Source organism: Saccopteryx leptura, unplaced genomic scaffold, assembly GCF_036850995.1.
Source record: "Saccopteryx leptura isolate mSacLep1 unplaced genomic scaffold, mSacLep1_pri_phased_curated manual_scaffold_18, whole genome shotgun sequence".
In the NCBI taxonomy this organism is placed as follows: Eukaryota; Metazoa; Chordata; class Mammalia; order Chiroptera; family Emballonuridae; genus Saccopteryx; species Saccopteryx leptura.
The window spans coordinates 1,317,906-1,333,339 of record NW_027095700.1 but is presented as its reverse complement, the minus strand read 5'-3'; the positions used below and the strand labels follow the sequence as shown (position 1 = coordinate 1,333,339).

Genomic DNA, 15,434 nt, shown 5'->3' with positions numbered 1-15,434 from the left:
TTAAATTAGCTAAATCCCCTAGAGTAGTAGTTTCTGACACTTCGGTTTTGAGTCCTTTACAAAAAAAAAAAGTCTTGCCTCGTTAGCTCAGTTAGCTAAGAGCACTGACTGGAAATAAAGTTGCAGGTTCAATCCCAGGTCAGGGCATACACACAAAGCAACCAAGGACTGCAAAACTGAGTGGAACAATGGATGAAGGCTTCCCTTCCCATTCTCCACTCTTTCCCTTCCTCTCTGTCTCTCTAAAAATCAGTGAAAATTAAGCCCTGGCAAGACAGCTCAATTGGTTGGAACATTGTCCCAGAGCATGGAGGTTGCCAGCTTGATTGCCCAATCAGGGCACATACAGGAGCAGTTCAGTGTTCCTTCTTTCTCCCTGCCTCTCTCTCTATATATATAATTTTAGGCGGAAAGATGGACTCCCACATGCACCCAGACCAATATCCACCCAGCAAGCCCATTAGGGACGATGCTCTGCCCATCTGGGGTCATAGCTCCATTGCTCAGCAACCAAGCCATTGTTTTAGCGGCTAAGGCAGAGGCCATGAAGCTATCTTCAGCATCTGAAGTCAACTTGCTCGAATCAATCGAGCCATCACTGTGGGAGGTGAAAAAAGAGAGAGAGAGAGAGAGAGAGGAGGGGAGTAGGACAGGTAGAGAAGCAGATGGGTGCTTCTCTTGTATGTCCTGACTGGAAATCAGACTTGGACATCCACATGCCAGGCCAATGTACTACTGAGACAACCAGCCAGGGCCCCTGCCTCTCTCTTAAAAAAAATGGTGATGGGACCCTAACATAAAAAAACTACATTTTTATTTTCACAAATAAAAAACACTAATAAAAGCCAGTAACATACACTACCACTCTCATTTCAGAAAAGGTAATTACAGAAAAATATTTAACTTCATGTAAACAATATATAGTACCTGTATATCTTCTCATAGAACAGTAAAAATCCCCTGGAATACCTAGCTCAGTGCCTTGAATTCAACTGATCTTTAAATAAATAAAATCAGAATGATATTTGGTATTTATCCCAAACTTAAGAGTATTCACTGCATATCATTTAAAACAAAAACAATGACAATACTGAGCCAACCAACTGTCCCACAAAATACATGAACTATTAAGCAATTGTGGAAATTATTCAAAATTAGGAAAATACCACCATCTTGGACACAACTGGCCCTTAATTTTGATGGCAGAATGGTAAGAAGGCATAATTGGACAGAACTGGTCAAATATGTTTATACTATACCTTTTAAATATTAATGACATTAAATACAAGGACACAATACAAATGTATATGTAATTGTTACCTGATAGTCTTGCAGACCAACTAATATGATGTCTGAGGTATTTATCCAAACCTATAAAAGAAAATTTATTGCATATTATATCTAAAATAAAAACAAATTTTAATAAGGAACAATGTTAAACCATTTTTCCCATAAAAAAATATGGACTATTCACTGAGTGTGGAAAAAAATATGTTAAGATTAGGAGAAAAAATAGCCTGACCAGTAAATATGTAGAGTGCAGGCTCATCTGGCTTGAGCTCACGCTCACCAACTTGAGCAAGGAGCTAGGGGGTTGAGCATGGGATCATCAATATGATCCCATGGTTGCTGGCTTGAACCCAAAGATTTCTGGCCTGAAGTTCAAGGTTGCTGGCTTGAGCAAGGGGTCACTGGCTCAGCTGAAGTACCACGGTCAATGTACGTATGAGAAGCAATCAATGAACTGAAGTACCACAACTACAGTTGTGCTTCTCATCTCTCTCCCTTCCTGCTTCTCTTTCTCTCTCTCTCTCTCTCTCTTTCACACACACACACACACACACACACACACACCTTAGGGAAAAACTATAACACTGGCTGGGGAACAAATTTTTTTCATTTCCTGTTGCATGAGGTTTTAGAACTGTTCCTATATATTTCTGCATTGCTGATTCCAAATCTGAAATTCGTTTTTTGGTGCATGCTCTAGATTTTATGAAATTTTAATTTCTTTTTGTTACAGTTAATGGCATGCATTGGTTTTTAAATTGGAGTTAAAGGGCAATGACTCTTGGATTGAACATAATGACAAGGCAATTAATGTTTTACAAATATTTTACATAATTGTAGTTTTTAAATGTGAATAGTTATTATCTGATAAGAACACACTCTTATTTTGTTTTAAGATTGAATCATGGTTTATTCAAGTAGGTGTAAATGTAAGAATAGTCCTTCTGTTCTATATGTGGCTGTTACACACTTCAATGTCAAAGGCTCAATATTTCATCATTTGTGACACGTGCATATATTGCCTATTTTCAAGTTCCCCTTGGCAATCAAGACAAGAATTGGGCTCCTTGTATTGTGTGTCATAATTGTGAGGAAATGCTTCGTGACAGGACAAAAGGAAAACGCAAAGGAATGCCTTTTGGTATTCCCATGGTTTGGCGTGAACCTAAGGACCACAGCAGTGACTATTATTTCTGTTTGATCCATACAAAGGGCATCGGCAAGAAAAAATGGCATATGATTGCATATCCTAATATTCCTTCAGCAATACGACCTATTCCACACTCTGAGACACTCCTGGTTCCAGTTTTCAATGGTTTTATTACTCCTAAGGATGAAGACAGTGAACATGGTGATCAAGTGTATTTTGATAAGATGCATGAGGAAATGGTTGTAGAATCTGAAGGGTCTTCTTCTGATGCCAAGCAGTCATTAACCACTCAGCAGTTTAGCCAACCCGAATTGAATGACTTAGTAAGACATTTGGGTCTATTAAAGAAAGCAGCTGAGTTATTAGCCTCCAGGCTTCAAGAAAAAAATGTACTTCACTGGTCAGCTAAAGTATCCCATTTCAGGAAGCGTGAACAAATTTTTGTGGACTTTTTTTCTGAAGACACTTTGTTTACTGTCATGATATCAGTAGTCTTCTCAGCCAGCTAGGTGTTACCACTTACAGTCCAACAGAATGGGGCTATTTCTTGACAGCTATAAATGGAGCCTACAATGTGTTCTCCTACACAACGGTAATATTTATGCAGTGGTTCCAATTGGTTATTCAACTCATCTGTGAGATTATAATGATATAAAAATTGTCCTCGACTTTCTGAAGTATGAGGAGCATAACTGAATCATTTGTGTGGATCTTAAAATGGTAAATTTCCTGCTAGGACAACAGAGAGGTTTCACAAAGTATCCTTGCTTTCTGTGTTTGTGGGACAGCCGAGCTCGGGAGAAACACTGGACACAGAAGGAGTGGCTGAAACGCGAAGCTCTGGAAGTAGGGATGAAAATATCATGAATGAACTTGTAGTTAATTGAGACAGGATCATTTTCCCCCACTTCACATCAAACTTGGCTTAATGAAGCAGTTTGTTCAGGCTCTGAATAGAGAAAGTGAATGCTTTCAACATATTATTGCTGCTCTCGCTGCCTTGTCTTTCGAGAAGATAAAAGCAGGTGTATTCGATGGACTTCAAATTCCAAACCTCATACATGACGAAGAATTTGCCAGGAATATGAACGAGGAGAAAGCAGCATGGCAGTCTTTTGTGGCAGGTACAAAGAACTTCCTTGGCAACAAAAAAGCAGAAAACTATGAACTTCTGGTTCAAAGGATGCTGTTGGTTTTCCATGACACTGGATGTAACATGGGTGTTAAGATTCACTTCCTGAACAGTCACCTTGATAGGTTTCCTGAAAATCTTGGAGCTGTAAGTAATGAGCAGACTACTGCTGGAGTATCAAACGATATTGTCCTCAACAAGTACACAAACGCAAGAGCTACAAATGCAAATTTTTGCCTGAATAGAATTTAAATAAGTTTTGCGCAAATTTTATGATTAAAATAAGTGTTTTAATATGTTCTATTTTAAAATTGTAGATCAATTCTGATGCAATCATATCTTTTATTGTATTAGTGTATTTACTGCATTATATAAATTATTATACTTTCACATAAATTATACTTTCACAATGATGATGCCCAAGAAGACATTCTACTTTATTATGTTAAACTAAATGTTGAAAATTTTACAATAAGATGAAAACCTAAAATCTTGAATTGCAAAAACATTGTAGCTTACAGAGAGAAGCTAATGTCAGATTTGAAATCAGCACACTCGAATTAGGTAAGAACAACTGTTTTTGTGGATGCAACAAAAATTTTGTTCCCCAGTGTAATAAATGTATTATAATAAAAGGGGTCCTTGGGTTACAACACCGCTCTGTTCCTATAACACTGACATAACCAAAATTTTGGGTGGACATTCCCGAGCCTAAGTCATTTACCTATCCTAATACAGTTATAAAATCATAATCTAGAACATAAAAACACAATAAAGCCACAGAAAAAGAAAAAGAACATACACCACATGCAAGCAAATTAGTTCACCCATGTACTACATAAGTATGATGCTAACAGCAGTAAGCTGTTTGCTTACTCATGTGTCAATATTTTTCAATTTTTATGAGAGTGAGAATCATAAACTTGAATCATCATATGATGAGACTGTCATAACCCAAGGATCCCCTGTACTGTGCATATGTGTGTGTGAATACATATGAAAAGAAAGTTTAGTTAAATACCCAAGGATCCCCTGTACTGTGCATATGTGTGTGCGAATACATATGAAAAGAAAGTTTAGTTAAATATAAGTACGGTATGTTAGGAAAGACTGTAATACGTAGGTAAGTTTTTCTCAAATTTAACCTAAGAATGTTAAAATATATAACAATTTTATTTCAACTATTTGAGAATTTTAAAATTGCTAGAAAATAGTCATTTCTCATAAAAACTATAGACGTTTAATCACAAAACACTCGTAATATTTAATTAGCCAAAGTATATGAAAATCATCCAACAACATAAACAGTCACCCAGGCACCAATCTACCTAAATTCAAGCCCTAAATCCATCATTAATTTGGAAAATGAATTATAAGACCAAAAAAAAATTTAAATCATAAAATCAAAGCTGAAAAAATTTTAACCAATGTGATTTATCAATCTTCTTGAACTATTACAATGAAAAATCAAACATAATATCTAACATATCCCAATTTAAAATGTCCCTAATGTGCACAGCTGTTTCCCTCAAACCACAGTCTAATCATGGAAAATACACTATATTCAATTAGTAGTCTTTTTAGTCTTCTTTAATCTGAAAACATTAGTCTTCTTTAATTTGAAAACAATTCTCTAGCGTTCATTATTTTATGGCATGGTGTTTTTTTTAAGAAACCACATTTTAAAAGAGTTGTTTTGTAGATTAGATTTGTCTCAGTATTTCCTCAATGTTACTCTCAAACTAAAAGTTTCTGACAAATACAACACAGGTGAAGCAAATGATTCTTTGTAAATTCAATTTTTTATAACAAAAGTACCCAACAATCTACTTATTTTATATTGTCATATAAATCACCATTCTTAGAATGGTCTTCAAAAAATCAGAAAAATGAGTTGCTTAGCCTGCATATGTCTAAAGCAAAAAATTGTTTTTCAAAAAAAGAACAAATTTTGTATAAAATAAAACAAATTTCCCTACCTTTTTTCTCAGTTTTCCTCTGATATGACATAACCTCTTTATACCATCAAAGCACACTGCTTCTAAACGTCCATTTCCCAACATTTTGACTACCTGAGCATACTCTGAGGAGGAAAACAGGGTATGAAATACTGTTTGATTTTTTTAAAAATGTTAACAACTGAAATTAACACACAGTCAACAACTTAATTTGTACTGCTCAATTTTTCAAACTTAAAAAAAAAAGTAAGGATAAGCAAAAGCTTAAGTACTCTATCTGGAGAGTAATACATATCTTAATTTTATCCAAGAAAACCAGAGAATTCTTCATTGGTCAAACAATTTTTAACGCCTCTTCCACCGATGCTAATTTACTTCATTCTCTTATTTTTTAAGCAAATAAAAACCCACTTGACCTGTGCTGTGGTGGCACAATGGATAAAGCGTGGACCTGGAATATTGAGCTTGCAGGCTCAAAATCCCAGGCTTCTCTGGCCGGTTGGCTTTGCGGTAGAGCCTCAGCCCAGTGTGTGGGTATCCCACGTTCAATTCTCCGATAGGGCATATGGGAAAAGCACCCATCTGCCTCTCCACCCTTTTCCATCTCTTTCTTTCTCTCTCTGTCTCTGCCTCTCTCTTTCTCTTCCCTTTCTGCAGCCATGGCTTGATTGGAGCAAGTTGGTCCCAGGCACTGAAGACAGTTTTATCGCTTCTGCCTCAGGTACTGAGAACTCTGTTGATTAGCCACAGAGCACAAGGGAGCAACACGGGCAGGGGTCAGCCTCTAGTGGGCTTGCTGGGTGGATCTGGGTAGGGGCGCATGCAGGAGTCTGTCTCTGCCTCCCTCCCTTTCACTGAAGAAACAAAAACAAAAACAAAAACAAAAACCTAGGCTTCCCTGGTCAAGGCACAGAGAAGCAACTAAGAGTTGATGCTTCTTGTTCCTGCCCTTATCTCCACCTTTCTCTTTCTTGAAAATGAATAAATAAAATCTTTAAAAATAAGTAAATAAAACCTACAGAAATCAATATGTCAAAAGTGTCATTTCCATGACAAGCTTTATGTTATAACAAGTATTTTAATTATTTACTTATTTTGAGTAAATAAGCTCACTCCTGTTCCCAGGACTGTATGCTCTACTTTTATACAACAAAGTGACTCATTCCAAAATGTACAATATAATCCTGGCTTATCAATTTCTCTTATTTAGGTACTTGCCAGTGGCTCCATGGCTAGAGCATCAGCCTGGCCTATGGACGTCCCAGTTTGATTCCTGGTCAGGGCACAAATAAGAAGTGACCATCTACTTCTCTCCCTTTTCCCCTCCCATAGCCAGTAACTCAATTGGTTCTAGAGGCTAGACTGGTTTGAGTGTGGCTTTGGGACTGAGGATAGCTCAGTTAGTCCAAGTGTATCAGCATCATGCACTGTAACTCAGTACTCAAGCATCAGCCCCAGACAGGTGGGTTGCTAGGTGAATTTGGGGCACACAGAGGAGTCTGCCTCTTCTCACCTAAAAAACAAACAAACACAATTTCTCTCATTTAGATACTAGGCCTATCTTGGCTCTCCTCAGAACTTTGGTGACAAAAACCATAGGTTAATTATTGATAATTTTTTGTTATTTTAGAACAGTTTGGCAATTAAATTTCTTTAAAAAATGTCTCTGATAAAATGTACAATTAAAATATTTCCAAGAGTCCACAAGATACCAACTGATTCCACTGACTCTAGAAGAGATTGATAATATATATATAAGAATGAATAACTTGGGGCAGTCTCTTTCTAGGTATAAATGTCAAAAGCAGGAGTGAAAGTGAGAAGAGGGAAACAGGTCATTACTATAAAACGTTCACACTAGTAAAATTTGTACTAAGAACCCCACAGAGCACCTGGACAAAATTATAATTCTACTGGAAAATAAATTAGATACAAATTGTGGGACTGCTGTATGGTAGTAAGTCCTTTTTACCACAGCCAATGAGCCCAACTTACTACTCAGTACTTCTTCTACATAGGGGTAATCACATGAATTTGATATAAAAAGCTGGAATTGTTTGAAACTGTTCAACTTAGTTGTGTTTTTACTAATCACTTCTTATATGTGCCCTGACCACAGGTCAAACCTGCAACCTTAGCATTTTAGGACAACACTAAAACCAGCAGTGCTCATTACCCAGGGCCTAACATTATGTTTTTAAAGGAAGAAAAACAAGTGCTTCAGTCAATTTTTTACCTTTGTTTTTGTATCTTAATCTACTCTTACTTAATCTGAAATATTAAGTAAATTATTCAGTTGTTTTATATTATATAGTAGTGTCAGATCACTAAGAATCGAAAGTCATAAAACATCCATGGTCTACTGAACAACATACAATATTACTCACTACTGTACCATATGAAATTTTCAGTGACAGCATTCCAGGCTTAATTTGCTCTGAACCCGAAAATTTACTGTCAGATTATGCTGTTTCACACAAAACAATGAAACGTGTGGTTCCAAATCTGCCACCAATTCATCTTTTACTAACATCTGATATATAATCGATTATTTAACACACAAATTCTGGAGAAGTATATATAAGGAATTACAATTAAGGAAAAGTCAAATATAGACAATGAATAACTACTCAGGATTATGACTATGATACCTTTTATGGTACAAACTAAAATTCACATTAAAAATATGGTAATAAGTTTAAAAAGTCTTACCTTGCCCATTCTCTTTAAAGACCAATTCTCTTTTTTCAGATTCATTCTGATTCTTATCTCTACACCTGTTTTTACCTCCTTTACCTAATTAAGTACATGTAAATTTTAAAAAATCAAATGTAATCATCTATAATATTTTACAAGCTAGAATAACTCATAACTATGAAACAAGCTAGAATAACTCATAAACTTTACAAAATCACTTAGGGAAAAATAAAAATATCATCATTTAACTAGCACTATAACATTAACAAAACTCTAAATAAGATTTTTAAATATTTACCTTATATTTTTACCCAGTTATACTTTCACTGCACCAGAAATTCCCTTTTCGTCATGTGGTAGATTAAGATACATCAACCTCTTATTCTTTCCAATATTTTTATTTGTATTTTTCTGACATTAGAGTATGTTCTACATAAAAGTATGGAAAATAAAATTTCCATTATTAATATATTATGGTCTATGCTTTCCAAAGCAAAATATAGCTCTTCTATACCCCCACTGAATAATTTTTACTAAATATCTTTTGATGTCAATTACCACAGGGTGAGATGGACAATTTAATGATTAGAGTATATATAATCCTTTATTTTCTTTATTTCTAATGTTTTGCGGTTGTTAAATAATGTTGAATTGATGATTATTTCATAAGTAACTTCCAAAAGATAAATTTACATTGAACTTCTGGGTTAAATGCTATGTATCTGCTTCCTTAGGCTTTTGATGAGCTACAACAATTTACATTTCTAAAAGGAAAAAGGACTGTCATACTCTGCTATACCGTATCATGCTAAAGATATAAAATGATTCTTAAACTGGGGTACTTCTCTATAGCATCTTATTCCTAACACAGTAGTTAACCACAAGAACAGTCATTTCCAATAGGTGAAAGAGAAGCTGAGAGTGGAAGTTAAGACAGAACCCTGGAAAGAATCTGAAACAAAAACTTCACATCACAAACAAAATTAAATGTATGCAATTGACCACTGTAAAGAGAAACACCTATCTTCTTGAATATACCTCCTGGGACAGTACCTCTGTAGCAGTCTCACATTGCTCTGTTCTACAGTAAAAGGGAGGTGGGCTTCCCCAAGTTGTCAACCCATCTGCACTCATTATCTTACACGTTATTAGGACACATAAAAACTTATTTCCCAAAAGGGAAAAGCATTCTATATTTCAAGCCATTAATCATGACAGTTCCATTAATAATAAAACTTGCTTTGCTTACTGAAAAATACTTGCTTTGGTAACTGAATTATACATACCAGAGTTTGGCATTTTTTCAAATCAATAAACCAAGAGTAGTTCATCCATTTCTAAAGAAATGGCAATTTAAAACCAAACTGAGCAAATCCCTAAAGCAGAGATCCCCAAACTGCGGCCCCTTGAGGCCATTTATCCAGTGCCCCAAAGCCAAAAGCAGACTCATAGTTCCCATTGAAATATTGGTCAGTTTGTTGATTTAAATTTACTTGTTCTTTATTTTAAATATTGTATTTGTTCCCATTTTGTTTTTTTACTTTAAAATAAGATATGTGCAGTGTGCACAGGGATTTGTTCATAGTTTTTTTTTGTTTTGTTTTGTTTTTTGTATTTTTCTGAAGCTGGAAACAGGGAGAGACAGTCAGACAGACTCCCGCATGCGCCCGAGCGGGATCCACCCGGCACGCCCACCAGGGGGCGAAGCTCTGCCCACCAGGGGGCGATGCTCTGCCCCTCCGGGGCGTCGCTCTGCCACGACCAGAGCCACTCTAGCGCCTGGGGCAGAGGCCAAGGAGCCATCCTCAGCGTCCGGGCCATCTTTGCTCCAATGGAGCCTTGGCTGCGGGAGGGGAAGAGAGAGACAGAGAGGAAGGAGGGGGAGGGGTGGAGAAGCAGATGGGCGCCTCTCCTATGTGCCCTGGCCGGGAATTGAACCTGGGTCCCCCACACGCCAGGCCAACGCTCTACCGCTGAGCCAATCGGCCAGGGCCTGTTCATAGTTTTTTTAATAGTCCGGCCCTCCATCAGTCTGAGGGACAGTGAACTGGCCCCCTGCGTAAAAATTTGGGGACCCCTGCCGTAAAGTACAAGTGTACCTCACCCCAAATGCTCTTCAATGGGTCAGAGGATGTCATTTTTCCTGAATTGAGGAGGGTTTCTAAGATTTCTGAAGGAAACAAACTAAATGAAACTGAGCCCAATGCAAGTTTTCAATATATGACCCAATGTAACTTACCATATTTTTTGCTCCAAAAGACACACCTTTTTTCCCCCAAAAGTGGAGGGAGAAATGCTCATGCATCTTATACAGAGCAAAAAATACAGTATTTTATTAAATATTTTAATCACCATTTGGTACAGAATATTTTTTTTTCTTATTTTTCCTCCTTAAAACCCTAGGTGTGTCTTATGGTCAGGTGCATCCTATGGAGCAAAAAATACAGTATATCCTCACCAATACAGTGATCACTGCGTTTTTAGATTTTCCAGTAAAGAAAAACAGCACTGGTTTTAGGTCTACATTAGTAAACCTTATTTCGTGAAATTTAAGACTTTTTAAAACAAGCTTTTTGGCCCTGGCCAATTGATACAAAAAGGATTTAGACAGTTAAAGTTTAGGGACCCAGAAGTAATTAAAATGAATAGGACAGGCACACGTAGTGTCAGCCTAGCGTGTGGATGTCCCAGGTTTGATTTCTGGCCAGGACACACAAGAGAAGTGACCATCTGCTTCTCCACCCTTTCCTTTTCCCTTCTCTTTCTCTTTTTCTCTCCCTCAACTGCCCACAGCCATGGTTTGATTGGTTCCAGCACATGGAACCCAGGTGCTGAAGATGGCTCCCCTGGAACCTTCATCCTCAGATGCTAATAGCTTGCATAGACAGCATGGCCCTAGATGGGCAGAGCATCCACCAGAGTGGGAATTACCAGGTGGGTCCCGGTCAGGAAACATAGTGGAGTCTGTCTCTACCTCCCCTTCTCTCATTTGGAAGAGAACAAAAAATAAAAATTAAAAAAAAAAAAAAAAAGAATCTTTACAACTAAGTAACCTAGGAGACAAAAGACTAGTTTTACATTCGGACTGAAAACATAAAATTGAGGAAAAATAGGAAGAGAGATTTGAGAGCAAAACACAGGGGCTTGCAAAAAATCTATGTGCAATTTTAAAGTTCAGAAGTATAATTTTAATTTATTAATATAGCTGTTATTAATATATATAATATTATTATAGTGCCTCAAATATAATTTTTGTCAATTTATGTGAATTAATTAACCAAATGCTATATACCCCAATATTGTCATATAGTAGAATCCACTTTAAAATTTAAAATCCAAGTTAAAATCTCTTGAAAAAATAAAATCAGAACTGCTTATATAGCATTATGTAGTCTAATGTTTCATCTTGACATCTTTTTAATAAGTGAAACCAAAATTCCTAATATTCCTTAAATAAATCAGATGTGTTCTGGAGATATTCTCTGATGGAATCTTTCTTAGATATTTAGTTTAAAAGTTAAAATTGGGGAACCTTATTTATCAAGGACGGCATCTACACAGGGAGATAACATCAACAAAATTCATTAGATATCTATTAAGTGCCAAGTTGTAAAAATCCAACGTCCATAAAATAGGACTATTCCTTTTAGAGTAGATGGGTTAGTGAGCTGTATATTTGAAAATCTCTAGAAATAAAGGTGAGAATAAGATTAATTTTAAAGTGATCTAGTTATCATCTTTGAGCTAATCATGAATTACCCAGATTAGCAGAAAGCTATAAGCCTTTTCTAACACATTCTTTAGACACTCTCAATCTCTCCCAGAATAATTAAGAGTAAAACCATTGATACAAAAAGGATTTAGACAGTTAAAGTTTAGGGACCCAGAAGTAATTAAAATGAATAGTACAGGCAAAGAATTATGAAATGAGTACCAGAAGGAGTAAGTGGTGATAACTACAAAAAGGAAATGAAGTAGAATTCCTAGAGCCACCTGTGAAGAATACAGAACATAAGTAGGTCTCGGTCCCAAAAATGAACTATCAAAGATTTTCTATGGGGTGTGGAAGTATTCCTAGCCTATACAAAATACATTTTCAGGTTTCTACTCTTCTCAAGATATTATATGAACATTAAAAGGCTAGAATGGCCTGACCACGCGGTGGCGCAGTGGATAGAGCGTCGGACTGGGATGCAGAAGGACCCAGGTTCCAGACCCGGAGGTCACCAGCCTGAGCGCAGGCTCATCTGGCTTGAGCAAAAGAACCCCCAAAACCAAAAAATAACAACAAAAAGCTCACCAGCTTGGACCCAAGGTCAATGGCTTGAGCAAGGGATTAATTACTCCGGAAGGCTCACGGTCAAGACACATATGAGAAAGCAATCAATGAACAACTAAGGTGTCGCAACAAAAAACTGATGATTGATGCTTCTCATCTCTCTCCGTTCCTGTCTGTCTGACTCTCTGTCTCTGTAAAAAAAAAAAAAAAAGTCAGAATGTTTTTAGTTTATAAAAGAGAATTGTTTTCCAGTAATGGTTGTGCAAGTAAGTGTTCTGCTTTCCCTAGGTTAGTGTCCAATTTTGGAAGTAAACTTGTTCTCAAGTATAATTTGTGAATGGTTCGCTTTAGAATAAGGGCAGATAGAAATCATTACGCCACAATATTAGTGGGAACCAAGGCTGAAAACTTTTAAATATGTAAAGCATCTTTTAAAAAAGAATGTTGAAGCCTGTGTAAGTCTGAAGGAGAGTAAACCACCATGGATTAATTTAACTATGTATCAAGAATGACGTACTGCTGACACAAAAGAGGAAATATCTTCAATAATATTTAACTGCCTATAAAGAAATAAATGAACAAGAATCACCTGTGAAAGCTAAGTTATTCAGGACAGACACAACTGCACGACCAGGTCGCCCAACAACAGCGTCCTATCACGCCCTTGAAAAATGGCGTCTGCTTCACCGCAGTGCGAGCAGGAATAACTTCCCCAGCTACTCTCCCGAGACCAAAACGCCCCGATAGATTGCCCAGCCTGGTCGGGAAGAAAGACTGGTATGTGCGGTTTCCTTCTGAAACAGGGCGAGGGCAGCGGACTACGGAAACTCTGGTTCTAGAGTGTTACCTTTATTCTTGGGCATGACCGTGCAAGCCGATGCCGCCCTTCGGACTCTTTTTCAGTAGTGTCTGCGCAACCACAATTCCACAGGGTCCGGAAGAAGAAACGGTGCAGGGTGCAGGGACACTGTTGCAACTGAGATGTGTAGCCAGCCACTTTCCGGCACAAGCAAATAACGTCGCTGCTGGTGGCGTCAGAGCTCTTGGCGTAATTTTAACGTGCCTTCACCTGGGCGGGCTCGCAGTTCTCCCTCAATCTTTCCTCTAATCTTCTTTCATCTTCTGTGTATGCCCAGCAGACTGACTGATACCCATTAGAACTACAGATATCGACCTGGGAATCTGCAGAAAGCGTTAAACACAAAGCGGATTAATCCTTGGAAAGCCAAGAGCGGGTTACTTGAAAAAAGAAGAGTCAACAGTTCTGTTGAGCAGTTTCACAAATTACTATGCATCCGTTACCGTTAACATCATTACTAAAATTGTACGAGAGTCTTCTCATTCTCATCTAGCTTGTAGTACTGGGGAAATGCAAGATACACTATGTGTAAGATGTTTTTTAGTACTTTTTTCTTTACCTTTTTAAAAATTAAGGTATTTCTTTCATAACATTGCATAAGTTTAAGGTGTACATACAGAATGCTAATTTGATATATTGATATATTGTGATCAGTGGTGCGATTCAGCTGGTTCACACAGGGTTTGGCAGAACTGATACCTAATTTTTGGTTGAGTGGGGTGAACCAGTTGTTAAAATGGCACATGTAACTAGGGTTCTCTCTAAGGGGGAAATGATGAATTACACTCATTCGTTGTTGTTTTTTAGCTTCATCTGCACAACAGCATATTCTAAGCACCCATAGTAACATTCACTCTGTCCATAGGTAAAAAAAAAAGAACAAATGAGGACATCAATTAAAAAACGGTATGAAAATACCTTAAATAACAGTATTACTCTTTTTGTCAGGTATTATTTAATACTTTTTTCATTAGTATTTTAAAACTCTTCCTTATAACAATCTAGTTTTGTGTGCCTGTTTTATTCTCATTTAAGTATTAAATTCATGAAATAATAAGCTACCTTTTTGGTATTTATTTTTTTATACTTAAAACAGTCATTAGGGCAGAAAACTGGTTGTTAAATTATTTGAATCCCACTTTTTTTTTTTGAGGCCTGGAGAGTGTAAGCAACTTGATCAAATCACTCAGAGCTAATGAAACCTGATCTAAACACTGTCCCTCACTCCCACTCAAAGGCTCTGTCAAAAAAACACCTCCATGAGGTCTTTGTGAGGTTTCCAGGTCTTCTTCAGTCTTTTTTATTTTCTTTTTTTTTTTGGTTTTAGTTTATTGTGTTTACTTAATTACATGTGTACACCCAAATCTCCCTCCCCCCTTGTTGTCCTTGATACCCCCTCTACCCTTTCCCCCCCCACCTGGCTAGCTACCTGCAAAAAAATGAAACTAGACCACCAACTTACACCATTCACAAAAATAAACTCAAAATGGATAAGAGACTTAAATGTAAGCCATGAAACCATAAGCATCTTAGAATAAATAATAGGCAGTAAGCTCTCCGACATCTCTCTGAGCAATATATTTGCTGATTTATCTCCACGGGCAAGTGAAATAAAAGACAGGATAAACAAATGGGACTATATCAAACTAAAAAGGTTTTGCACAGCTAAAGACAATAAGAACAGAATAAAAAGACAAACTACACAATGGGAGAACATATTTGACAGTATGTCTGATAAGGGGTTAATAACCAAAATTTATAAAGAACTTGTAAATCTCAACACCAGGAAGGAAAACAATCCAATCAAAAATTGAGAAAAGGAAATGAAGACACTTCTCCAAAGAGGACATACAGATGGCCAATAGGCATATGAAAAAATGCTCAACATCATTAATCATTAGAGAAATGCAAATTAAAACCACAATGAGATATCACCTCACACCAGTCAGAATGGCGCTCATCAACAAAACAACACAGAATAAGTGCTGACGAGGATGTGGAGAAAAGGGAACCCTCCTGCACTGCTGGTGGGAATGCAGACTGGTGCAGCCTCTGTGGAAAACAGTATG

At 37.0% G+C, this 15,434-nt stretch overlaps 1 protein-coding gene across 3 annotated transcripts in view; it reads right to left on the bottom strand.

Annotated features, from left to right (window-relative positions):
- LOC136386863 (eukaryotic translation initiation factor 1A, Y-chromosomal-like) overlaps positions 1–13,820 on the bottom strand; it is an 84,709-nt gene extending 70,889 nt beyond the window's left edge. For all 3 annotated transcript variants that reach the window (XM_066357981.1, XM_066357980.1, XM_066357983.1), the window contains exons 1-4: positions 13,354–13,820; positions 8,243–8,326; positions 5,552–5,655; positions 1,321–1,371 (exon numbers count right to left, since the gene is read on the bottom strand). In XM_066357981.1, coding sequence (XP_066214078.1) covers positions 1,321–1,371; positions 5,552–5,655; positions 8,243–8,326; positions 13,354–13,369 — 255 coding nt within the window. In that variant the 5' untranslated portion in view covers positions 13,370–13,820. The remainder of the gene's footprint in view (positions 1–1,320; positions 1,372–5,551; positions 5,656–8,242; positions 8,327–13,353) is intronic.
- Positions 13,821–15,434: the final 1,614 nt, after the last annotated feature.